The sequence below is a fragment of the Anolis carolinensis genome, chromosome 5 (genome assembly GCF_035594765.1).
Source record: "Anolis carolinensis isolate JA03-04 chromosome 5, rAnoCar3.1.pri, whole genome shotgun sequence".
NCBI classification, from domain to species: domain Eukaryota; kingdom Metazoa; phylum Chordata; class Lepidosauria; order Squamata; family Dactyloidae; genus Anolis; species Anolis carolinensis.
This window is the reverse complement of record NC_085845.1, coordinates 172545255-172571950: the sequence shown is the minus strand read 5'-3', so window position 1 is coordinate 172571950 and position 26696 is coordinate 172545255. Positions and strand designations below refer to the sequence as shown.

The 26696-nt window shown below is 37.4% G+C and overlaps 2 protein-coding genes across 16 annotated transcripts in view; both read right to left on the bottom strand.

Annotated features, from left to right (window-relative positions):
- Positions 1–707: 707 nt before the first annotated feature.
- dmc1 (DNA meiotic recombinase 1) lies at positions 708–21756 on the bottom strand. 12 transcript variants are annotated; one of them, XM_062982940.1, is made up of 15 exons: positions 21618–21754; positions 19167–19225; positions 17207–17297; positions 15195–15239; positions 14309–14455; positions 10774–10856; positions 10297–10349; positions 9368–9409; positions 8956–9025; positions 8165–8256; positions 7099–7172; positions 6872–6986; positions 5123–5183; positions 3806–3922; positions 708–1386 (listed from the first exon to the last, which is right to left on the bottom strand). In XM_062982940.1, the coding sequence occupies exons 3-15, from the start codon at positions 17261–17263 to the stop codon at positions 1317–1319; spliced, it is 1026 nt and encodes a 341-aa protein (XP_062839010.1). In that variant the 5' UTR covers positions 17264–17297; positions 19167–19225; positions 21618–21754; the 3' UTR covers positions 708–1316. The 12 variants fall into 12 exon arrangements, with proteins under 12 accessions (XP_062839010.1, XP_062839002.1, XP_062839007.1 ...); XM_062982932.1 differs by lacking the exon at positions 21618–21754 and adding an exon at positions 20099–20965; XM_062982937.1 differs by lacking the exon at positions 21618–21754 and adding an exon at positions 20310–20965.
- fam227a (family with sequence similarity 227 member A) overlaps positions 21189–26696 on the bottom strand; it is a 32911-nt gene continuing 27403 nt past the window's right edge. For all 4 annotated transcript variants that reach the window (XM_062982929.1, XM_062982928.1, XM_062982930.1 and 1 more), the window contains 3 exons: positions 25925–26081; positions 23471–23621; positions 21189–22753 (listed from right to left, as the gene is read on the bottom strand). In XM_062982929.1, coding sequence (XP_062838999.1) covers positions 22624–22753; positions 23471–23621; positions 25925–26081 — 438 coding nt within the window. In that variant the 3' untranslated portion in view covers positions 21189–22623. The remainder of the gene's footprint in view (positions 22754–23470; positions 23622–25924; positions 26082–26696) is intronic.

Here is a 26696-nt window from a genome sequence, read left to right as displayed (position 1 = left end):
TTGACATGAAGGATAACCTGTGTAGTGTTTAAGATAGCTAGAACTGGGGAGGTAGGAATTCAAATCAATTATTGGGGTGCATCCACACTGTCAAATTAATGCAGTTTGTCATAACTTTAACCACTGTGGTTTAGTATATGGAATCCTGGATTTATAGTTTTACAGGTTCCTTAGCCTTCTCTACCAAAATAGTGATAACACCTCACCAAGCTTTACACATTGCCCAAGCCTGGACAAAATGACATATTGCAGTTACTTTAAAGTGGAAGCAAACAGCTGTGATCTTGTTAAAACTGTACCAGGGGAAGAAAATGGAACAGGCAGAACATGATACCCGGCACGTGCATTTAATAGTAGCTAAACTCTTCTTTTGGCTTTGGAGATACTCAGTCAAGGCCCTTCCACACAGCCATATAACCCAGAATATCAAAGCAAAAATTCCCACAATATCTGTTTTGAACTGGGTTATTTGAGTCCACACTGCCATAAATTCCAGTTCAGAGCAGAAAATGTGGGATTTTCTTCAGCTGTATGGAAGGGGCTTCAGCATCACGTTCAAGTAACAGTCGTTAGAGACAAACATATAGAACATTATGATGGAAGTGATTTTGTAGCTTAAGGCTTGGAAAATCTGGCAACTGTTAGTATTTATTAAAAGCAGAAATACAGACATTTCATTTTCAACAAAAGAAATCTGACAAGACTCATGTAATTTAAAAAACTTTATAAAGAAAACCATTCCTCCTGCACAATTTCAATTTTCCAATACAAATCAGGTTGATCTGGAAACTATGGGTATAAAGTACAATTCTTAAAATGATAATAAACTAATGCTAGCTCATTTTCAGTAACATTCCAGGATGCTTATTTTCTACTTTTCATGTATATATATATATATATATATATATATATATATATAGAGAGAGAGAGAGAGAGAGAGAGAGAGAGAGAGAGAGAGAGAGAGAGAGAGAGAAACTGCAAAAATGTACAAGGGTCCTTAGATTAGGGTAGATTGTTTCAATTAAATATTGTTTTAAGAAGAAGAACCAGTATCCAGTAATAACCAGTGTCCAATATCTAAAAAAATCCTTTTCATATGTTTTGTGATTTGTTGATAAGTCTCCATTCTCAAGACAACTAGGTAACCCTTAACCTGCAATTAGTATGTATTGGCACCTTACCTCCACCAAGCTACTTGTTGCCAATTTTAAAAAACTCACAAAGCAACCAAATTTTAAAAATCAAATGCGGAAATCTGAATTTTATGCAATGAAGGCTGAACTAATGTGCCTCAGCTGTTCACCACAACAGCCTGTCTACTCTTTGGCATCTCCAATTCCTCCAGCCGTTATTGCAAATGTTGCTTCGTTTTCAGGCATTTCAGGGCTGAGGGGGGAAAAAAACAGAAATTGAGACCAATTTCAGTATGGATATAGATGTGATATTTAGAAAAATTGAATTAAAGTCCCACACATGGATTGTATGCCAATTTTGCTCAAATTGAGTAAATATGCTTAAGAAGTTCTTACAGAATTTATTTATTGTATAATTGGACATGGTAGATATAATCTTTCTTTTACAATTATCCTTTTTGTCTTACTTTACTTCTGAACTAAACCATCACTATTTAATCAACATATATACACAAATAGACTTTAGATCTCAGGTCTTAATTATTTGAAGAACTGCATTCTCCCTTATGAATATGCCAGTGTTTTGAGATCTGCTAGGGTGGTCTTTCTCTCTGTCCCATCACTCTTGGAGGCCCCATCTACAGTAACCATATAATGCAGTTTGAAATGTATTATACATCAGTGTTAGATGCTAGATGGGGCCACAGCTACACCTAGTGGGTGTTCTTGGTGGCTTCCTCCAAACTCTGAAACCCTTCCCAAGGAAGTTAGACTAGTACCCTCCCTAATCCCATTCCACACACAGGTGAAGACCTTTCTGTTTCAACAGGACTTTGAGGACTAAGCGTACAAGGTTCGCCCTGCTGTGCATAAACAATATGCTCAACTCAGTTATTTTTATTGTGCTGATTCCCCACAATAGTTTAAGTTTTTAACTCGCTTTTATTTTATGATAACTTATACTCTTTTAACATGTATATTATATGTATTTTAACTATTATTTTTAATCTGTTCTAAATCGCTTTGAATCCCAAAGTAAGAAAAAGACATAAAATAGTAACACTAGTAGTATTGTTGTTGTTTTGTGCTTTAAGTAATTTCCAATTTACCAGAAAACTAATTTCTTCAAACTGTTTGTCTTTGTCTTTCTTTGAAGGTATCCATGATTGAATAGGGATTTGAGCCCCCTAGACCCCAATTTTGTTCCCTTAACTCAAAGTTGGGCTTTGGAAAAAAATGGGCAACAGTAAAAGTTTCCTGAATATCACCTAGTGGCTGTTTTCAACATTTATACAAAGCCATTGTGCAGTGTTTACTGAAGGTCCTGCAGAAGATACTTCATCCATACTTCATAAAAAGGAAAAATCAGCCTGTTTAGCAAGTCTTGCAAATACTGATTTATTATCAGTAAATGTTTGATTTTAGGGCCATGTAAGCATTTCTCAAGCATCCCAAGTGGAAATGTTTAAGAAGCCCCGTTCTATTGTAGCAGTAGTAATGCACAGATAATAATCAAGTGCTATATATTTTTTGGTATTATTCTAGCAGGAGAAAATGTAGTGGGCTTTAAAAATGTTTGAGGTATACAGTATGTTCATATATCATAACATCAGCCTGCAAGCAAGGAGGCTAGACTCACATATCTGGTACTAATTGATATTAAATCCTGGTACCATCTCATCCTAATCAAATCAGTACTGTAATTATTTTCAAAATATGTGATATTTGTGTAACTCTGCAATTGCACTCAAGATTTTTTAAAAGAATAAAGTACATAGTTAAATAGCTAATTTTGATGCTTGAGTGGATTATAACTCATTCCATGAAAATAAGTTCCATTAAGTGGATATTAATGTTAATTACTCAAGAGACTGATAGAAGAACCCTTGCCTTCTGCTTAATGGCAAGGAGATTGCTCTGCCTTATTGTCAAAATTTACACACTTGCTTTGGAAATAGGCTGTGTCCAATGCGTCATATCTCCCCACCTTCACAGGTCATTATTCCCCACAAATGCACTGACCCTGTTCTTGAGGCACTATATTATGGTTCACAAATGGAAATTCACAGCAAGCAACAGAGAAACAAATGGTTTTGCCAATATGCCATCTGGCTTTCCCAGCAACAACTTCCCTATCATGCCTCAGTTCACATGTTCAGACCACCTTTATGGTCATTGTATGCCCATACAATCCATGGCTACTAGTCTGCTCTTTCTTTATCAGCTTTCCCATAGTCAGGGATGGGGGTTCAGACGACAGATGCATCACCAGGAAAGTATGGCAGGATGACAATGACAGCATCATTTAGATCCCAACTTAAATATGAATGAACAGACAGCAATCTTGCTGTAGGTACCTTATCTAGTGTCCATGTTGAGTTAATCTAAATACTGAATGACTCATAATATTTCTTGAAAAAGTAAAGCCTTGGCTCATTAGTGATAACTTCAAATTATAAACATTGATCTTTTGAGGGAGTGAAGAAAGACAGAAATTACTTTTTCCTATTATTTGAAATGTAAATCTTATGTCTAAAACACAGTACTGTATTTTATTTATTGAGTTTTAATTTTCCATCCTTTCAGAAGCAGAATTGGAAACTAATAATAATGCTACAGAATCACGTATTCTGTAGCAGGAACTCTATAATTTTATTCATATTCTACATTACCTGTCATATATCTTGGCAATACGCAGCTCTCCTCTGCCCTTCCTTAAACTAATCCTGGTTGTAGAAGCATGAGCAAGGATGTGGCCTCCAATTGGCTTCTTAGGGTCTGCCTGAAAGCTGAATCATATAAACAAGCAAGCCAACTGAATGTGGATTGTTAACGCAGTTGCTCTTGATTTATGGGCAAGATCCTTTCCTGTACTACATACACATACATCTTACACCATGTCACTTACACCTGGTAATTTGCCGATTTAGCTGGAACATGATGCAGAAAATCCCAGGTGGCACAGATCTAAAGACTGAGTTCAAGCATTCTTGAAAGTAACAGTAGTGAGACTACAGCCAAATTGTCTGTGGCATTCCAGCCATAGTTAAGAAGCTATAAGTAATTTAAAGGTGGGGGAAATCCACATTCTACCACTGATGGCCGATGTTCTGAGGAGGCTGGATTCTGCCATTATGAAATGATACTTGGGATTACAGACTATCAGTGGATTCCTGACCACTTCACAAATGAGAATGCATAAACTATGCAGGCCTTTTCATCTACATATTCCACCTATGCAGGCCCGTAGCCAGGATTTTGATTCAGGGGGTGCTGGGATTTTGCTTTGGGGGGGGGGGGGGCTGAGTCTGGGTGAGAGAGGATCTACCCTAGCAAACCTTTCGTATCGGTATCCCAATACCCCCATGCATATGGGATATATTGAGCATGGTGATCAGATCATGATATGAATAAACATAACAGCTTAAATAGTAAATGTAAGGCCTTCTTGTGGACCACTCTGAGAATTTTGGGGGCGGGGGCGAAGCCCCTGAAGCCCCCCCCCCCCCCACCCCCGGCTACATGCCTGCACCTATGTATTTGTTATTATTGAAGAATTCTTTAACAAATCCCATCATTAAAACAAAAGAACTCAAATATACTAAGAAAATTTATTTTATTTTCAAGGAAAACACAGTTTCTTTTACTGTTAGTTTTATTTTACTATTCCTTCAGGCTTGGGCTATACATTTATACAAAGGTGATTCACCCTTCCTTTTATTCTACATACAGTACTTGTTTTTGCTTTCACTTCCTCTTTGAGTTTGCTGAGTAGCCACATAGTTTCCCATTTAATTCTTCCATGGGATTGTTTGTGATTGTGCTTTTTGAACTCGTTCTTCCAGAATTCCACCTTTGCTGGGTATCTTTTTTCTTTATCTTTTTTTCTGTCAGGTAAATCTGCCTCATAAACATCTAACTAAATTTCCTTCCAAAACTACTTTAGCTTTTATTTTTGTGGTTTGTCATATCATCAGGAAAATGCTTACGTCATAGTTGCTCCTGGGTCAGCAGTCATCTGGTTAGTCACAAATACAGCCACATTGTATTCTGCAAGAAGAAAGACCAAAGGAACGGAATAGGTATGAAGAAAGAAAACTAACTTAACTAGAATCCCAGTGGGAATCTTTTTCAGCTTAGTAACAGTGCAACATTTATGTCATCATGTACCCTATGTAGCGGGCTGCAGGCAATAGAAGTTTATATCAGATAAAGCCTTTAAAATTTTAAGGAGCAAGAACACATTTTTTGCATCAACTGGTGAACACAGTTATCTCCCAGAAACAATAACATTCAGAAAATGTGCTTATGAAAGATTCCATGCCAGTGGAAAAATCTGCAAGTTAATATCTTTTAGTTCTATCAAGATTTTTCAGTCAGTTGCTATATATTTTTAGATTTTTCTCTAATTTTAATGTAAGTATATTGCATTTTTATCTCATTTCCCTTACAATGAGCTCAGAAGAAAGTCTTGAAGATGATTTATTTCTTTAACATATGCTGGCTTTCAAAACATTAGCTTTCCCAAAGTATAATATAACTGTTTGAAAACTAGAAGCTAGAAAGCTTTTTTAATAATAAGAAGCCTTTCTAATCAATTCCCAACAAAACAGCATAATGGTCTGAAAGAGAAAGAATGGCAATTTAGTACTATTGGATACCCAAACTATTTAAATGCCTACATTGGCTACATTAGGTAAACGTCAAGGTTTTCCCTTGACATTAAGTCTAGTCGTGTCTAACTCTGGGGGTTGGTGCTCATCTCCATTTCTAAGCCGAAGAGCCGCCGTTGACCGTAGACACCTCTAAGGTCATGTGGCTGGCATGACTGCATGGAGAGCCATTCCCTTCCTACCGGAGAGTACCTATTTATCTACTCACAGTTGCATGTTTCCGAACTGCTAGGTTGGCAGAAGCTGGGGCTAACAGTGGGAGCTCACCCCACTCCCCAGATTCAAACCAGTGACTTTTCAGTCAGCAAGTTCAGCAGCTCAGTAGTTTAACCCGCTGCACCACCAAGGGCTTGTCTACATTAAAATTATGGAAATAATCTGTTACTACTATTTTTGTTTTCTTAATGTTCAGTCGTAAAACTGCCTTTACACTTTATTCCTTGACGTAATCTTTTCCATTCTTTGTTATTTTCTGCTAGTAATATGACCTCATTTGCATATCTTAAATTATAGCTAGCATACTAAATTGTTTTACAAATATTAAATTAGTTAAGCACTAGTGACATTTTATTCTAGTGGCAACATTTTCCTTGCCTTGGCTTAATCTGTTGCATCTGTGTCCTAAAAACAATAATTGTGTTTACTTGAAGAAAGCCATCTTTACTGCTTCTAAAACAACAGGAATACAGATGTAAGTATTAATACAATTCATTTTCATTTCAAAAATTACTGGGGAGTATACCAGACTTAGGAAGTGGGAATGAAAAGTATTTGAATGCTCAGGAAGTTGTTTGGACAAAGAAAAACATCATGTGGATTTCCAAAACAAAATTGGCTTCTGCAGGAACAAAACCTGTGACTCCCATATATTAATTCCCATGTGGAGATGTCCTTATCCAATGTTTTCTAGTGATAAGGAGATCTGAATATGAATTTCTCACAACTGTTCTGGTAAGTAGTTTGATTATTAAATTGTAGCTTTTGAAAGAGTGAATGGACTATATAAAAACCCGCTTTTTATGAAGGGAATCAGCAACATCTTACTGTCTTTAATATTTCTTGTACCTTCTGATATTTTCTGAAGCCTTGATAGCATCTGAGCAAGTTTTTGTTGCCTTTCAGCCAGTTCTCCCCGACCACTGAAGTCCACACGGAACAGGGCCATAATGGAATCAATGATCTGCAGCAATCATTGTGTGGGAAAGATTTGAAAGAAGTTGCCGTACTTTCAAAACACGCAATATATACGTTAAAGAAGTAGAGCAAATAACAAACAGGAACATCAAATGTACCAATAGTTTGAAGATGCCAGGTTCTTCATGGAATTTGGCAGCAACGAAGTCAAGCAATTCCATCTGATGCTCACCTTGTGCCATGAAATAATATTAAAAACAGGGAAAGCAGATTGAAACCAAAGTTGAAGGAGTAAGAAATAACACCAATATAATTTGCCTGCAAATAGAGCTATGTTCCAGTTGCCTCATGGTAGCTTTATTTTGCTTAGGTCAAGATTTTTGTATCCAGACCTCTTAAAACACTTTCAGCCCACCATTACCTATCTAAAATTTCACATGTTAAGGGAATCTAAATATTCTACCAGTAAGAAGAGTCTGCATAAGGCAACTAAATTCTTCCTTTAAATTTGTGTTATACTAACAAAGTATGCACCTAAATCACATTAAAATAATAGAGTATACATTTTACTTTTATTATAAAAACCCCTTTTAATACAATTGCTTGTAACAGCTGCAGAATTTCTCCCTAGATCTTTAATAATGTTATATGCAAGGTTCTCTCTACCAAATACCATAGTTAAGATTTTTTTAAAATCCTACTGAAGTATTCAAAGCAGCTTCTCTACAACAGAAAAAATATAAAAAAGAATATAATGTATGCCTTGAAAAAAAATTAAAATCAATCTTATATCTGTAACTATGGATTATTTAACTCCACTTCTTTTCTGGGGTAACTGTATTCTTTATGTTGCAAATAAAGCCACAGCTTGTTGGATGTTTTGATATACAGTATATGCATTCAATGGAAAGAAGTACAATGCTTTTCCTGTTTGTGTGAAAAAATAGATTGTGGGTCTTTCAAATATGGGTAATGCTTATAGTCTAACTTTAAATTTAGGCCTTAAAAATACACTTTTATTCTACTTTTATTTAGCACATCGGTTATTGGAATTTCCAGTAAAAAAGTACTATATATGTGGAATAAATGAGAATGCTTTACCATGAACTTGATCGCAATACAAAATGCAAAGTGAAAAGTAGCTGTTTATGTTCTATATTTATGATAATTAATTAATCTCATAATTAGGGAGGATCTCCAGGTCCAGCTGAATTGCAGTCTTACTAGTATATGCCCGTGCATACAAGACATTGTCAAGAACTGCATCATGATCTGCATTGAAGCGATCAGCAATATCACGAAGACGGTCTGGACGACTAAAATGTTTTCTAGTTAAGGAATGTCTTTTACAATCTAGTTTCTGAAATATAATAGTCAAGATCCAATATACACATGTAAATAATAAATATAACATAAAAATTAAATAAACATTATCTAATAAAAAGCAATTACTTTTTGGCACAGTCTGCTCAGTAAATGTCAGTTTTAATAAAAAATAGTTATGTTCTTCTTACTGCAAGCAGTCCCCGCATTACAAACATCCGACTTACAAAGGACTCATAGTTAAGAATGGGAGTGAGACAATAGGAACTGTGAGAAATCTACCACTCGGAAGGGAAATTAACTTTTGGAAGAGTTAATGCGGGAGAAAGGTGTTTCCACTGAAGCTTTCTACAACAAGCCCAATTTTTCAAAATACAATGGTCACAGGGACAGAAAGTGAGGTGAAATCTTCTGAACAGGGGCACAGATAGCAAAACAAACACCACAGGGGTCTTAACTCTTCCCTATGTTATCCAAAGGTTATATGTGTGTGTATGTGTGGGTTCATTCATTCTAACTGGAGCTACACTTAAAAATGTACCTGTTCCAACTTACATATAAATTCTACTTAAGAACAAACTACAGACCCTATCTTGTTCGCAACTTGAAAACTGTACTTCTTGTTGTATTAATTATTAGGAAAATCTTCCGAAACATTCTGTTAGAATACAATATCTTAGGGGAAAGGATACAAAGTGTTTTCTGTGTCAATGAAGATAATTTTCCCACCAGTATAATCTGCTCCTGGAAGTTGGGCTGTTACTACATAATGCATAATGTTAAATGAACAAATCTAAAAGCCTGGTAACTTGCAGTCAAGAAATTATAATTATGTATTTGTTATCATGGCAGTATAAGAGATATATAGATAAAACAATTCTCAAAGACAAACTAGATGTTAAGGGAAATGCAATAATTCCACAGGTACATGTAACCTACTGATGAGATTTGTAAATTAAACCAGTGTTTACTTTCCAGGGTTTAGTTATAATACAAAGACTAAGTGCAAATTATGAAAATGGGGTAAACATGCTGTTACAAACAGGTGCCTTTCACCAATTGAGGGACTACCTCTTGCCTTTAGTTGGATTGTTACATACATACCACAGATAGTATGGGAGAGCTGAGTTTTGCCTGTTCGGAATTCTAATTAAAAAGTCAAAAACAGAAATACATTTGAGTGCTAAAGATGCTCACCTTAATATTTCCAACCATCAGCACAATTTTTAAATCTTCCATCATGCTATAGAAGGTCTAAAGGTATGTGTGGCAACAAGATGAGATGATGAACTCAACAGAGCTTTTACACACACTTGCAATATCATCCAAGAAGAGAGATTATAATACTGTTTAGACTCCACATTTACAAGGATGTCCTATTGCCATTCAAATTAAAGATAATGCAGCATCTTGGTTTTTAGGCCTGTTCTTGGGGTTATTGGGGGCTCTGATTCAGAAAATTGTATTGGATAGACCACATCAGCTCTAGTTTCTTAGCTATTACCATCACAATTATCAATGGATAAAGACTGATAGATGGCATATCTCAAAAATTAGAGCTGACAGGGGAAAACCGGCACCATTTTTGGAACCAGCAGGTCAAATACAGCCAGAAACAGGTCTGACATCTGAGGCACTAAGATCTGTGTGGGCCAGTGTAATGTTTGCCTATGGCAAACATTACCTAGCTGTTATCAATCACAAGAGGAAATATGTGATTAAGAATTACCAAACTGTGGGAAAGCAAAGATAAGAATTAACATTAAGTTGGTATTGTACCAACATGCATTTTTTGTTTTCTCAGTGCTATTTCAAGTAGAAAAAAAGGGCTCCTTGTGTTAGAGAAGGGGCTGTTGTTATAAGATCCGTAGGGGACAACTTAATATGATTTTTCATTTAAAGTGATCACATAAACCCTTGTGCTCAGCCCCTCCAAGACCTAAACTGGTATAATCCAACAGACATGCTAAAAAGGACATTGCAGAGAGAGAGAGAGAAAACAATAAAGCAAATCCATGCGCACCCAGACTCACCTCCAAAGGCTTCTGTGATTGCCATGCTTTCAATCCCACCCCCCAGAAGCTTACTAGAACAGATGGGAGAAAGAAAAGGTTAGTAAAATAAGACTATGAAACAAAGAAAGCAATGTGAAATTATTATTATTTATTTTTGTTCTATATATTATCTACCTGTGTGGAAAGACTGCATTTGATTTTTGTACTACCCGTATGTAGGAAACCGTATGTGTTGATATTTCCTAGTTCACAATAAAACGTTCTTCTTAAAATATCTTCTTTTATATCTATGCCTTAAATAAATTTCATAATATTCACTTGGAAAATAATTTAAACTCTTCTTCTTAACTAACTAGGGACTATTCAATATGGCAATGGTATCTTTAAGTGCTTACCTTTTGGAAACTTATTAGCAAAACAAAACTAATAGAGCAACAACAATAAAAACCTGTGCAGGGAAGATTAAATAAAAAACAGTATTTATTGTTTACTAACTCAAACTCTTGGCTTCCTGTGCTGATGTGAAACACCATCTTCCGCTTCTCACTGTACTCAAAAGCAGTTAGAAATCCTGGTTCCTGCATGGAACACAAAACAGTTGAAACAGATTAGGATCCTAAGAGAAGGCACTGTTATTTAAGAATTTTGAAATTCTTTGCATATTGCAATGGGCAATGGAAATAATAAAACACAACAATGCTGGATCTTTAAATCAAGACTTACTATTTTCTTCAATCATGTTCACTCAGAGGTAAATCAGACTGGTTGCAGGCATGAGATTGCAACCTTAATGTATTTAGAATCAGAGAATCTTGACAATTTGGTTGCTAATAATTTTTAGAAGACAATGAAATAAATCTTCATATTTGCAACCTCATCAGAAGACTACTTCAAATTTTTGAACCAGTGAATTAATTATAAAAAAAATATTTGTGTGTTTACCATAACTACACACCTTAAAAACTGATGATTAACTGTATTTGCTTTCAAAGAGAACATGCCATGAAATACAGCTTCTTTAGCTTCAAAACAAAGCAAAACAAAATGTGGGGGAGTTCTGCCATCCATAAAATATTCCATGTGGAATATATCAACAACTATAGCATCTTATTATTAAAGTAAAAAGGAACAGGACTACCACCAGGCAGACATTTTGGCCAAGATTCTGTATACCTTTTGCCAGTTCATCTAATTGTGCAGCAGATGCTTTTGTCTTCAGATTACCTGTCATTCCAAAGTAAATTAGCTCTTTTATCCATTGACAATTATGTATGTACTTACCTTGTTTCCCCCAAAATAAGACAAGATCTTACATTATTTTTTGCTCCAAAAGATGCTTTAGGGCTTGTTTTCAGGGGCAGTCTTATTTTTCCAAATTGATTTTTTAAAATGAACTATATCTAGGGCTTATTTTTGAAATAGGGCTTATATTTTGAGCATCCTCATAAATGCTGAAAAATCATGATAGGTCTTCTTTTCAAGATAGGTCTTATTTTGGGGAAAACGGTAGTAACTGGTCAATAGAAGTAAGGATTACAGTATATATATACAGTCTGAGAAAGTGTAGTGGCCTGTTTTTCATCCTGGGGTAGTATTGTTGAACATAGCAACCCCCCCCCCCCACACACACACACACACCAAAATGAAATGAAATATTCCCTCCCCTCCACTACTGAATCTGACACCAACAATACAGTAGACAAATCAGCAGCTACAACTCTCACCTAAAAGGCCACTTTTAATTTTTATATCTTTTTATTAAAGATCTGTAGATATTTGCTGATACATATCAATGCACGTGCGGATTGGATTTGCAGCAGCAAATCTCTCACAGAGACTCTAGCATCATATTATTAAAGAAAAAAGGAACAGAGCTACCATCAGACGGACATTTTGGCCAAGATTCTGTATACCTTTTGTCTGTTCATGTAATTGCGGATCGGATTTGCAGCAGCAAATCTCTCACAGAGACTCTGTCCTTTCTCAACCCTTTAATAAGCTGTATCTTTCCTTCCAACTCTATGCCTATCTTGTATCCTTTATCCTGTGGAGTGCCACAGGGCTCCGTCCTGGGCCCGGTTCTGTTCAACATCTTTATTAACGACTTAGACGAAGGGTTAGAAGGCACGATCATCAAGTTTGCAGACGACACAAAACTGGGAGGGATAGCTAACACTCCAGAAGACAGGAGCAGAATTCAAAACGATCTTGACAGACTAGAGAGATGGGCCAAAACTAACAAAATGAAGTTCAACAGGGACAAATGCAAGATACTTCACTTCGGCAGAAAAAATGGAAATCAAAGATACAGAATGGGTGACGCCTGGCTTGACAGCAGTGTGTGCGAAAAAGACCTTGGAGTCCTCGTGGACAACAAGTTAAACATGAGCCAACAATGTGATGCGGCTGCTAAAAAAGCCAACGGGATTCTGGCCTGCATCAATAGGGGAATAGCGTCTAGATCCAGGGAAGTTATGCTCCCCCTCTATTCTGCCTTGGTCAGACCACACCTGGAATACTGTGTCCAATTTTGGGCACCACAGTTGAAGGGAGATGTTGACAAGCTGGAAAGCGTCCAGAGGAGGGCGACTAAAATGATTAAGGGTCTGGAGAACAAGCCCTATGAGGAGCGGCTTAAAGAGCTGGGCATGTTTAGCCTGCAGAAGAGAAGGCTGAGAGGAGACATGATAGCCATGTACAAATATGTGAAGGGAAGTCATAGGAAAGAGGGAGCAAGCTTGTTTTCTGCTGCCCTGCAGACTAGGACACGGAACAATGGCTTCAAACTACAGGAAAGGAGATTCCACCTGAACATCAGGAAGAACTTCCTCACTGTGAGAGCTGTTCGACAGTGGAACTCTCTCCCCGGGGCCGTGGTGGAGGCTCCTTCCTTGGAGGCTTTTAAGCAGAGGCTGGATGGCCATCTGTCGGGGGTGCTTTGAATGCGATTTCCTGCTTCTTAGCAGGGGGTTGGACTAGATGGCCCATGTGGTCTCTTCCAACTCTACTATTCTATGATTCTATGATTCTATGATCCTCTTCTTTACAATTAAATGTATTAAATATATTGATAATATGATTTCTGCCCAAGCCAGCCACAGGGGTCGTTGCCTCCTTGTTGACCCCACTGAGGAATTTCCTGGATATTCCTAGGGTTGGGAAAAACCCTAGACAAAGGTGACAACCAAGGTCCACTGTGTACATTCAGGCAGTTTCCACTTTTGATCTGACATTGCTGGCCGATATTTGCTCAGCTGATTGTTTCCATCAGGCTGAGAAACAGCTGGCCGCGGAAACCAAAACACAACATATGTACACTCTTTAAATTGCTTTATTTAACATCCAAGGCTTGATTAAAGAAGATCATCACCTTTTGCTCCAAGGCCCCTCACTCTTGCCTTTCCCAGGATACTTCCTCATCACCAAGGACTAAAACAATTAAACCAGTCAGAGACCCGCCTGCATTTCCTGATATGGACATGGATTTTCCAGGGCTTGCTGCCTTCGAGGAGAGCCGCCCCTCAATAACTGATTGGCCCTCCTCAGGCCAATCCATCTCCTACCCGTTGTCAGGATTCCCTGCCTGGAGGCAGTAATATCACCAGAGCACCAGCCAATCAGGACTCTGTTTCAGGCTGGCCTCTCGGCTGGTAAATCAGGAAGGAGAGCAGGCAGAGTGGGAATTTTGAACAGGTGTAAACTGTATAAAACTTCATGTCTCTGTATTGCATGTTATGCTTGTATATTTTTGGCATTAGTCTTACTTGCATCCTTTCTGGCCAGATCGTAAAATAAACCTTTGTGATTGTCTTCACCTGCTGAGTGTGTTATTTTATCTGGAACATTGGCTGTTAGCATAAATACTCACCAGGCACACACCCTCCGTATCCACAGTCCTAGTCTAAATTCGACTTCATAGTACCACAGCAATTCTAATCTATAATGGCTTGCTGAGTATACTATTATACATTCTTAACATCCAAAGGACCACCGATGATCATCTTCATTATGAGTAATAAAGCTTTCTTACTATAAGCTTGTTGGCAGCCTCTTTTATCTTCTCCACTTTTGCCTCTGAAAGTCCCTTCACATTGCATAGTGCTCGTTTTGTTGTCATCTGAATCCCTTTGATTGTACAAATTCCCACTGATTTTAACTTTTTGATATCAGCCACATTCTATGAAAGAAGAAAATATGATTTAAACTCTTGATGTCTGTAGATGATATTCCTGGAACATTAATCAGTCAGTCACAACATTATTTTTCACAACATTTAGAGGTTTTATAAAATGTTTTTTTCAGTGCTGATTTAGGATTTTAACCCTGTTTTCTAGAGTTGTAGTCATGGTTTAAACTATTATGCCACATTGGTTTTATACAATATGTAATTTATTAGAACAGTGACACAATTTTTTTTCTTTTGTCTGTTGAGATCATGGAGAAACACATTCAAGGTAGAAGGAGAATATGTCAGGGGATGAAAGCCTGCAGTGCCTGGGGCAAACGCCTACAGTATGCAGAATCGTCAACTTTTCTCACTTTCTCTCACAACCTTTTTTGCTTTCTGGCACCATTTCCTCTGCTCCACATCTTTCTTTCTATTCAGCAGGCTGCCAAAGGAGAAACAGACCACTCTTTTCAGAGGTCTGAAGTTGTCAAGGATTTTAAACATTTGACTGTAGATTTTGATTAGATATCCTTTTACAAGACAGACAGTATTAATAAATTTATTTATTTATTTATTTCCAATATTTCTACCCTGCCCTTCTCCCCGAGGGGACTCAGGGCGGCTTACACAACTGGCAGGATCACTACCAGTATATCATAATACAATAAAATAATAAAACAATTAAAATAGTTAAATAGCATAGTAAAATACAATATATAAAAGATTTAACACTTTAGAATATACTTACAATTCCATGCTTCTGTAATAGATCAATATCCTGGAAAAAAGATTCCTGAAGGAATATGAAAAAAAACAACAACCAGAAGCTTGGTTATTTTGCTCTAATAAATAATAATAATAATAATAATAATAATAATAATAATAATAATAATAATAACAACAACACCAACAACAACTTTATTTTTATACCCCGCCTCCATCTCCCCAAGGGGACTCGGGGCGACTTACATGGGGTCAAAGCCCAGGCAAATACAATAGCAAAACATAAAACACATCAAATAACAGAACCACGTGCAAATATAAAAAGTTAAACATTAACATAAAAGGATAAAATGGCAAACATTAGTAAAACATACAATAATTTAAAAACACAAAAATAGGATCATAAAAACAAACTGGGCAAAAGTGCACTAAGTGAGTTTTGTAAACATGAGGTTGTTGATAAAGTGCTACAAGATCGTGAGCGGGCACCTTGGAGTAGGGTGGATCCTGTGGCTATATCAAGAATTAACAAAGCAAAAGAGTGCAACCGATCAGGATGTAGTCACAGATACAGAGCTTATCATGAAAATGAGCAGTTCTTATCTGAAGGCCTGTATGCACAGACAGGTTTTCAGGCTCTTCCTAAACGCTACCAGGGTGGGGGCTTAACTAATTTCCCTGGGGAGTGAGTTACAGAGCTGGGGGGCCACCGCGGAGAAGGCCCCACCCTAAGTTTAGACCAAGGGATTGACAGGATTTTACTGTCTGTCAGCTAATCTCTATCTGTTAGGAAGTCCCTCTCATCACCCTCTAATCGCCTGGGCTTACAATATGTATAGTGTGAATAGGCAAAGTCAATCAACATTCCACTTAAGCAGTTTCAGAATCTTGGGATGCTAAATATGGGGGAATGTACCGATTCTGTTATACTTCCTGGGTATTTTAATATATATATTAATAGATATATAAATATACACTATATTCAATACAAATATAGAAATATATATGTAATTCACATCGCAACCCTTTAAATTATTTGTAGCAATCACCGTATTATTTTATATGATGTATTATTCGTAAATGTGCATTTACAAATATAGGGTAAAGGTAAAGGTTTTCCCCTGACGTTAAGTCCAGTCATGTCTGACTCTGGGGGTTGGTGCTCATCTCCATTTCTAAGCCGAAGAGCCGGCGTTGTCCGTAGACACCTCCAAGGTCATGTGTCCAGCATGACTGCATGGAGTGCCGTTACCTTCCCGCTGGAGCGGTACCTATTGATCTACTCACATTGACATGTTCAAACTGCTAGGTTGGTAGGAGATGGAGCTAACAGCGGCCGCTCCCGGGGCTTGAACCTAGGACCTTTCGGTCTGCAGTTCAGTGCTTTAACGCACTTTGCCACCGGGGCTCCTATAGTTATATTTAGTTAGCTTTTACTCAAAGGTGAAGTAATAATTCTGTGATTTCTTAATTTTTAAAAAACATAATTTTACCAATGTGCACTTACACAGACCATAATAAAGCAGTTTGCTGTAGTGCAGATCAAGACAGAAACAGCATGTTAAAACCCCCCGCCAGATATAGGCCAGATAATGTGCTGCAGCTGATCAGAGTATATCGGTATCCCATGTAGGGCTCAAATCTGAGGATGAAAAATGCAGAATGCTAAAAATACCAAAACACAGCTAGCAGAAAGGTAGACAATTACTCCCTGAGGAGAGGAAACCACATAATTCCCATGGGAATACTCGCTTTCCACCCCTTTAGTCTCATTTCCTGGGCTTTGCTATGGTCCATGCATTCTCCAGTGGCTGTCTGATCGCTTCCAGCTGCAGATATTAAGGTTTCTGGGTTTAATTCTGATCTTAGTTTAGCAAATATGGTGACCACTGTTCTAGACTCAAAATAATTCCTGGGGTGTTGGTGTTGTATAGTGAAATCAGTTTGTTTTAATCTACCTCCAAACTTCATTATACTGTCAGGATAGATAGAAGCATCCACAATTTCAAAAAGTGCCAATACTCTTTGAACCCTTACCTCATCATCTTGGTATCCTAGTTCTTCTTGTACAACTTGATCTTCCATAGATTTCATTGTGATGGAAGCGTCTCTAAGATGTCAATATGTACTGCAGAAAGCAATTATATAATGTTAACACATACAAAGAGAAAGAGAAATATCAACAAATGCTATAGTAACAAAAAACTTTTATTTATATCCTGCCCCGTCTGCCTGTGGGGACTCAGGGTGGCTCATAGACATAAAAAGGAAAATATTCAATGTCTTGTACAGAAATAAATAAGTACAGTAATACAATTTAAATAAAATACAATTTAAATATAAGTGTATTTTGAGACTGGCATTGATCTAAGTACTCTCTGAATCAATGACAAAGATTGATTGATCAACAGGTCCTTTTTAAATAAAGGGTTACAAATTTAATTGTTCTTGGCATGTCAACCTTACAAATTAATCTGACTCCTTTCAGTTCACTGTACTTGTGAATATTTGTGATACATATTTAAAGCAAAACTATTGTTGCGAGCAACATCAGTTACTCTTCACACTAATGTGCCCTCACAACCAGAAGAATGTGCATGGTGTTACCATAAATACAAGGGAAGGTTGTTCATTTCCATTGAATCCCGATGTTTCCCTCACCCTGAAGCAGTAATAACTAGTTTTATCAGAGAGCAAAGTGGTAGTCTCTCTTTCCCTTATCACTAGATCATTTGATACTATTACCACGTGCTTCCCACACAAAAACTAGACAAATTGTTTTGAGAAAATGAGACAGTAAAAATGGTAGATTTCACAATCTCAAAAAAAGGTTACTGTTTCACTTTCAGTATGCTTTATTCTCATATAATTATAGCATACTTGAACCTGAAGACAAAAGAATGACACTTGTCACCCAATCACTCAGTTTCAATTCAGTGAGATAACAGTTGAAAAGAAAAGGGTTATTAAATCAAGGAAAAGAAATTTTGCTGCTTTCCATGCATCATGTTTCAAAATACTTTTTGGAAAAGATCAAAATATTTTTCCTGAAGTAATATAATGACCATTATCTCATTATTGAAAGGTGGGAAATACTAACAAAATGGAAAAAGAGAAAGGGCATGTCTATTTTTGAAGATGACCATGCTTTCCTCATCATTGGCCTTAGCTTTCTAGAATTCATAGTGTTTCGAAACCATTTTCACAAAAGGCAATTCTATTTTCAAGAAGAAGGAAAGATTTAGATATCATGTCTAGGTCATGTTTCTGTGCTACGACATAAGATTAATAGTCAAGATGTTTTGTGGGGCAAGTTTTTTTTAAAGGCAAGTGAATTAGGTTCACTGACCACTAGTACTTGTCAGTATATCATTGGATATACTAAATATTTCACTTCCATGTAACTTTCACCATAAGTAAAAAATGTGGAGACTCAGGTGGATAAAATGGGGAATTTCACAGAGAACTCCTTTCAGTATATTCTGAAGACTGTACTCCAAGAAATAATAATAATAATAATAATAATAATAATAATAATAATAATAATAATAATATTTTGTGTGTGTCAGGAGCAACTTGAGAAACTGCAAGTTGCTTCTGGTGTGAGAGAATTTGATGTCTGCAAGGACGTTGCATAGGGGAATGCCCGGATGTTTTACCAAGCTGTGGGAGGCTTCTCTCATGTCCCCACATGGGAAGCTAGAACTGGCAGACAGGAGCTCACCCTGCTCCCTAGATTCAAACTGCTGACCTTTCAGTCAGCAGTCCTGCTGGCACAAGGGTTTAACTCGTTGCTTTTAAAAATAATAATAATAAAACTTTATTTATATTCCACCACCATCTCCCTGAAGGAACTCGGGGCAGCTCACAAAAGCACTTCAAAGTGCTGCACACATAGAATACACAATACATAAGCATATAAAACAATGACAACATAAATTTACACAGCAATATCACATTAAAAAGTCACATAATAATATTTAAAATTCAGCAGAACCTGTGGATAAAAACGGTTGTCTTCAAATATCAATCCAAGGTGCTGAAGTGGAGCAATCACTAAGAAAAATGGGGAAAAATCAAATTATGTGGTGTTTGCTCTTCTAAAATGCATAAAGATAGCCAATTGGGGTCTGAAATATAAAGAGCATTCCATGCAAAAAATGCAAAATGAAAAGCATGGATGTGAGAATATGATAAGGTGTCGGATATGTGAAGCTGGAGAAGTTCCAGCTTTACATATCCAACATCCCATCATATTCTCACATCTCTTTACGCTCATTTTCTAATGTGGTCTTAATTTAACTGCAAGCATAACCTACACCATTACAATGGCACACAGGGCTAGGAATGGAAAATAGGATTGCTGCTGAGGGAGAAGATGGCCTGCTCATCACAATCCATGTACCGAACGCTTGACAGATGGATTTTTATTTACAAACAGTGTTATGAGGGAAGGATAATGGAGGGTTTAGGACAGGGCATGTAACATACAAACATATTTCCATGTTAAAATATAAGGAAATGGATGAGGGATCAGGAGGAATTGTCAGAAACATTCACTAAAGATGGTTGCCTAACTGATGCATGTTATGGCTATACCTGTATAGGCCCAAAACAGTCTCTTAGCAATAACATCAGTATATACCAGGCTTGGGCAAACTTGGGCCGTCCAGTTGTTTTGGACTGCAACTCCCACCATTCCTAACAGCCTCAGGCCCCTTCCTTTTCCCCCTCAGCCGCTTAAGCGGCTGAGGGGGAAAAGGAAAGGGCCTGAGGCTGTTAGGAATGGTGGGAGTTGCAGTTCAAAACACCTGGACGGCCCAAGTTTGCCCATGTCTGGTGTATAAGGATAGTAAAAACAGATCCCCAGGATATACAAAATGTGCTCCATTTTGGGAACAACTGCCACCCGAGGACTATGGAAGTCACCTTTCAAAGAGTGAGGGAAAGTCTTCTGACACACCGTAATTATTTCCAGTTATCTTTCCCACCATATATTTGTGATATATATGTAGCTTTCTCACTCAGCGACACTGCTATAAAATGAAAAGCAAATACAGTAAAGGAATTTGCTGGGGAAAGAGAGCTTTTACGCTTCAAGCAAGAGGGAGGCTCAGGAGGCCAGACTAGGCCGAGTTACCTTCTTGACCCGAGAAGAAAGCAAGCCTTCCTCCAGAAAATCTTGACAGAAAGGAATCTTTGGACAAAAATGAGTAAGGAGAGATTATATATTGACCGTTTGTGGTCTGTATTCGTGTGAGCTGCCTCGAATCTCCTTTTTTGGGGGGCCGGTGGAGGTGAAATGTACTGTCAATTCACCACATTCACTATGTGGCCATGTTCCAGAAGTATTCTCTCCTGACATTTCACCCACATTTATGGCAGGCATTCCTCAAAGATTGTGAGGTCAGTTGGAAACTAGGCAAGTGAGGTTTTATATATCTGTGGGATTTCCAGGGTAGGAGAAAGAACTCGTCTGTTGGAGGCAAGTGTGAATGTTGCAATTGGCCACCTTGATTAGCACTGAATGGTCTTGCAGCTTCAAAGCTTGGCTGCTTCCTGCCTGGGGCAATCCTTTGTTGGGAGGTGTTAATTGGCCCCGATTGTTTCCTGTCTGGAATACCTCTGTTTTCTGAGTGTTGTCCAGTTTGTGTCCTCTCAACTACAGTAGAGTCCCACTTATCCAATATAAACGGGCCGGCAGAATGTTGGATAAGCGAATATGTATGATAATAAAGAGAGATTAAGGGGAATCCTATTAAACATCAAATTAGGTTATGATTTTACAAATTAAGCACCAAAACATCATGTTATACAACAAATTTGACAGAAAAAGTAGTTCAATATGCAGTAATGCTACATAGTAATTACTGTATTTACGAATTTAGCACCAAAATATCACGATGTATTGAAAACATTGACTAAAAAAATGCATTGGATAATCCAGAACATTGGATAAGCAAATGTTGGATAAGTGAGACTGCTGTATTTGAAAAAGAAACGGTGAAAGGACTGGAACTTGTTTGAAAGAATTTATTTTCACCACCTATAAATTGCCTTTACATTATCGTTTCAAAGGAGAGACACTTGAAAAGAGATGGCTGAATTCTGTGCTGATTCTGCAAAAGATGATACTTCGCAGGTACAAGAACGGATGTTTATATTTCCATAGTGGAAATATATAAAAAAACTGAGGTAAATCATAAACTGTAAATGTAGTCTTGAAGCGAATGAATGTTTTCATAAACAATGGACTAAATCTTACTTCAGAGCTTAGCAGTGTTTGCTAATCAAAAAGATGTCCCAAAACACATTTTTGTAGGGAATAAAAAGTTCCTTTTAACTGAAGCAGTATCTGTTGGAGATAGCAACCTTATCAAGCTTCCTATATTTAATGTTTTGTCTGTTTTATAATGTGCCAGTTTATTTCCTGAAGTGTATGTCTTACTTGGTTTGTAGTTTTCTTAGCTCTATGTACTTAAAGCAGTGGAGGGGCTGCAGACCATGTGACTGGTTCAGTGACTGTTTAGAATGTTCAGTTTTAAAAGGATGACAGAAGACAGTTGAGACTTAAGTCTGTTAGAGTGCAGAAGCCAGTGTCAGGAGTTAGAAGACAGTTGAGGCTTGAGTCCTTTGGAAGTCTGTTATGAAAGAGAAGTCTACTTGAATTTTGTCTGCTGAGAACATAGAATAGAAACAAGATATTTATGTGCCCGGTGATCATCCATTACTCAATAAACTAAAGGAACACTCCTGAAACTCTGCCACTCAATAGGTTATGATCCTAACAGGTCATAATCCCCAATAGGTTGTGATCCTAATAGGTCATAATCCAACAGCCCAATAGCATCGTGTTTAGTTTTATAACATGCTATATACTGACAATTTAAGATTGTTTCAAGGAATCAAAAATGGTTTTACATGAGCATAATAAATTACATATTACTATTGATATGAGTGAAAAAATGTTTTTTGAAATAATATTTTTTGAAAACTAGGGTTTTTTTTAATCATATCAAAAGCAAATTGAGAATATACTGCAAGTCGCTTCTGGTGTGAGAGAAGCGGCTGTCTACAGAGACGTTGCCCAGGAAACCCTGGGCAACGTCAACACATTTTAACATAAGAAACATAAGGTGCAATTCATTCCTTAAAAATGCTGGCAACAAATTTTTCTTCAGCCTTTTAAAGATTTTGACTCATAAAAGAAATGACATATCAACCACTGTTTGAGAGCATCATCTTATATTGTTTTTGGGGAACAAATGTTTCAAACCAGCAATATATTTATATAAAATCTTTTGAAAATATATTCTATAAATTATATCAAAATTGTGTTGTCGAAATTAATTTATAAAAGCCAATCTCAAATATTTACACTTTGATTTTAATCTGGGACACTTTAATTCAATTCAGAAAGAAATTAAGATGTGTTACAGGCCATATATATTAAACTATTGCAGCACAAAGGAGATTCTTGAGAAATGAGTTGTAATCTTTTCTGAACTATGTAGTGCTTCTGTAGCGAGTGACTCTTTCTGCTTTTGGGCCAGTCTTCTTTTCATCTCTTCCTTCATCTCTTGCCTGCAGAAGTAAAGTAACAAAAAAAAAGATGAAATTTATTACATCTGAAATCCCTTGAAGCTTAAGAAAAAGGAAGAAGGATGAAAAACATCATAGTCAAACAGAATCCCAGGCTCTGATTACTTATGCAGGCAAGTTGTGTTTATAATGGCATAAGATATTTTTAGATTTGCACATGCATTCTCTTTAAAAGTTTTCATATTGAAAAATTATTTTCAAACGTTGAGAAAATGTTAGAACTATACAAAAGAATGTAATGTTGTAGAGGGAAACCAGAAAGCTAGAATGGTATAATGATCTCAGCAATGGATTTTGCCTCTAAAGACCAGGGTTCTATTCCCTGCTTTGCCATAGAAATCCATTGGGTGACATTAGATGTGTCACATGCTCTCAGTCCAGGAAAACACTGTAATTTATTCCCTTTAGGGTCATCAAAAGTTGGAAGCAAAAAGTTGGAAGACACAAAACAACAACAGCAGCAGGACAAGTTATGGGCTGTGCACAATAAAAACACAAAGCAATTTAATTGTTGGCCATCCCAGTGTAAGCATAAAGAAAGGACAGATAAACTGAAATATCAAATTAAGATACTTAACCATTTACATGAGAACAGTGGAGAAGAGAGTGATAATGGGTAGACCTTTAGGGAGTCCCATTTCCCTCATTTGAGATGGGGATGCCAGAAAAAAAAAAAAGCTCAGCAACCTCTTTCAGTACCTGAAAAGTTCTTGGTTAGCCTTAAACTGTTGATCAAAACTCCTCATTTCCTTCCGATTTTTCAGATATGTCCTTCTGAATGCCTTGTGTCTATGGCAGATCATATTAAAACCTTCTTTGACCACTTCCGCATAAGTCTGAGCAGACTCTGTGTTTTTGGTGTATAAAGGAAAATTCTACTCCAATTATCACAGAAAGCAATTTTTAGATTTTATAAAGCAAAAGCAATGTAACAAAATAAAACTCAGTAAAATGTCAACCCTACCAATATAGAAAAAAAAGTTGGGGTACCCCTGGTAGCGCAGCAGATTAAACCACTGAGCTTGAATCCGGGGAGCTGGGTGAGTTCCTGCTGTTAGCCCCAGCTTTTGCCACCCTAGCAGTTCAAAAACATGCAAATGTGAGTAGATCAATAGGTACCGCTTCGGCGAGAAGATAACGGCACTCCATGCAGTCATGCCGGCCACATGACTTTGGAGGCATCTACGGACAACAGTGGCTCTTTGGCTTGGAAATGGAGATGAGCACCATCACCCAGAGTCCGACACGACTAGACTTAATGTCAGGGCAAAATCTTTATGTTTTATTTAAGACACACACAAATACAGACAGCCCCTGAGTTGCAAACATCTGACTTGCAAACAACTCATAGTTACAAATGGGGGTAAGACAACAGGAAGTGAGAGAAATCTACCCTTTGGAAGGGACATTCACTCCTGGAAGAGTTATCATGGAGAAGCTTTAATACCAATCCAGAACAAACTGAATTTTTCAAAATTCAATTATCACAGGGACAGAAAATTAGGTGAAATCTTCTGAACAGTGGCACAGACAAACTCCACAGGGGTGTTAACCCTCTCCTGTGCTTTCCGAAGGTTATACTGTATGTAGTTAAGTCAACATATATTTAAGTCCCAATGAAACCGTATATATACACTAGTGGGGGAATAGTAACTGAAAGCAAATAGTTAACTAAATCTTACACAGATGTAAAGTCTATTGAAATCAATTGACTTCAATTAGCTTAACTGTACAAGCTAGGTTTAGAAAAGGCAGCAGAACAAGAGACCAAATTGCCAATATCCGCTGGATAATGGAGGAAACCAGGGAGTTTCAGAAAAACATATATTTATGCTTTATTGACTATTCTAAAACCTTTGACTGTGTGAATCATAATAAATTGTGGCATGTTCTTGGTGGTATGGGGATACCAAGACACCTTGTCTGTCTCCTGAGAAATCTGTATAAAGACCAAGTAGCCACAGTAAGAACAGACCACAGAACAACAGACTGGTTCATGATTGGGAAAGGAGTACGGCAGGGCTGTATACATTCACCGTACCTATTCGACTTGTACGCAGAACACATCATGCAACATGTGGGGCTTGACAAATCCAAGACTGGAGTTAAAATTGCTGGAAGAAACATTAACAACCTTAGATATGCATATGATACTACTCTGATGGCTGAAAGTGAGGAGGAGCTGAGGAGCCTTATCAACAAGGTGAAAGAAGGAAGTGTAAAAGCTGAGTTGCAGTTAAACATCAAGAAAACCAAGATTATGGCAACCAGACTGATTGATAATTGGCAAATAGAAGGAGAAAACGTGGAGGCAGTGACAGATTTTATATTTCTAGGCACAAAGATGACTGCAGATGCAGACTGCAGCCAGGAAATCAGAAGATGTTTACTTCTTGGGAGGAGATCAATGGCCAGCCTCGATAAAATAGTGAAGAGCAGAGACATCACACTGGCAATGAAGGCCCGTATAGTTAAAGCAATGGTATTCCTCATAGTAACCTATGGATGCGAGAGCTGGACCATAAGGAAGGCTGAGCAAAGGAAGAAAGATGCTTTTGAACTATGGTGTTGGAGGAAAATCCTGAGAGTGCCTTGGACCACAAGAGGATCCAACCAGTTCATCATCCAGGAAATAATGCCCGACTGCTCACTGGAGGGAAGGATATTAGAGGCAAAGATGAAGTACTTTGTCCACATAATGAAAAGACAGGAAAGCTTGGAAAAGATCATGATGCTGGGGAAAATGGAAGGAAAAAGGAAGAGGGGCCGACCAAGGGCAAGATCGATGGATGGTATCCTTGAAGTGACTGGCCTGACCTTGAAGGAACTGGGGGCGGTGACGGCTGACAGGAAGCTCTGGTGTGGACTGGTCCATGAGGTCACAAAGAGTCGGAAACGACTGAATGAATAAACAACAACAACAAAAGCCTAACTGAGCACTAGATTGTGGCCATTATCATTAAACAGTCAAATGCAATGCAGACCATGAAGGTTCAGGGAAAGGTCTTATATCTAACTGCTTAAGACCACAAACACAGGACTAAGAAAACCAACTCTTCCATCACTTTGCTTGTATTTAAGTTTGGCTTGAATGGACCACTAAAGTATTTGAATCTCTATTCTCATTTTCCCCATGTATGCCATAAGGATATGGTATTGGCTTGCAGATTTCCCTCCTAGGCAAAAAGATCTCACATCCTCCCTTTGACAGAGCATGCCGTTTTTCAAGGAAGTGTTCAATTAGCGGGCTGTGTCCACCAATATTAAAGCGATGCCAGATGAATTCAGGGCCAGAACAGGCTGGGTGCGACTACAAGATAAATGAGAATAATTCACTTACATTAAGAAAAAAACATTTTTTGGGAATACAGCATTTTACAGTTTTTAAAAAAACTTCCATCATGGTGAAATCTTTTTACAAATTAAATAATACATTTATATTTGTGTAAACCTCTGGTGATTTCTTGTTTTAGTCTGGCCATCTAATGAAATTGTTTATGTGCCTCAGAGATGTGACGTAGGCTCAGTTTGGAGCAGTGGATGGAATATGGGGATATACTCAAGTAATAGATATCTGGGAACTTTGATAATCTGAGGTTTCTGGAGTCACTTCTTTAACATCTTTTATAAAAGTTGATGGAAAATATACTCCAAAAGTTTGAATACTTAATATTTAACAGTCAGATAGTCATTAGGATTTGATATCCAGTGGTTTTATTTGATAATAATAGAAAAGTGTACTATTTGATTTGACATGAAAGGTAATTTATCAGACTTTTCTTAAGCGACCACACTTGTCGCCTTGATGTGCATTTGCCTGGGAAAAACTCTTCTCATTTGCATTATTGGTGGCTGCACAGCAATGGCTGCTTTGTGGCTTTTCTTCCCCTCAAGCATGCAAATACATGTATATTTGCCTAAGGTT

Excerpts from the sequence above, each read along its gene's own strand:
- dmc1 (XM_062982939.1), bottom strand. The coding sequence starts at position 17,263 with ATGAAATCTATGGAAGATCAAGTTGTACAAGAAGAACTAGGATACCAA. Across the intron at positions 7,173-8,164 it reads GTATGCACGGGCATATACTA|GTGAGCATCAGATGGAATTG; the intron begins GTAAGACTGCAA and ends TCATGGCACAAG. Across the intron at positions 6,987-7,098 it reads CTGGCATCTTCAAACTATTG|ATCATTGATTCCATTATGGC; the intron begins GTACATTTGATG and ends TGATTGCTGCAG.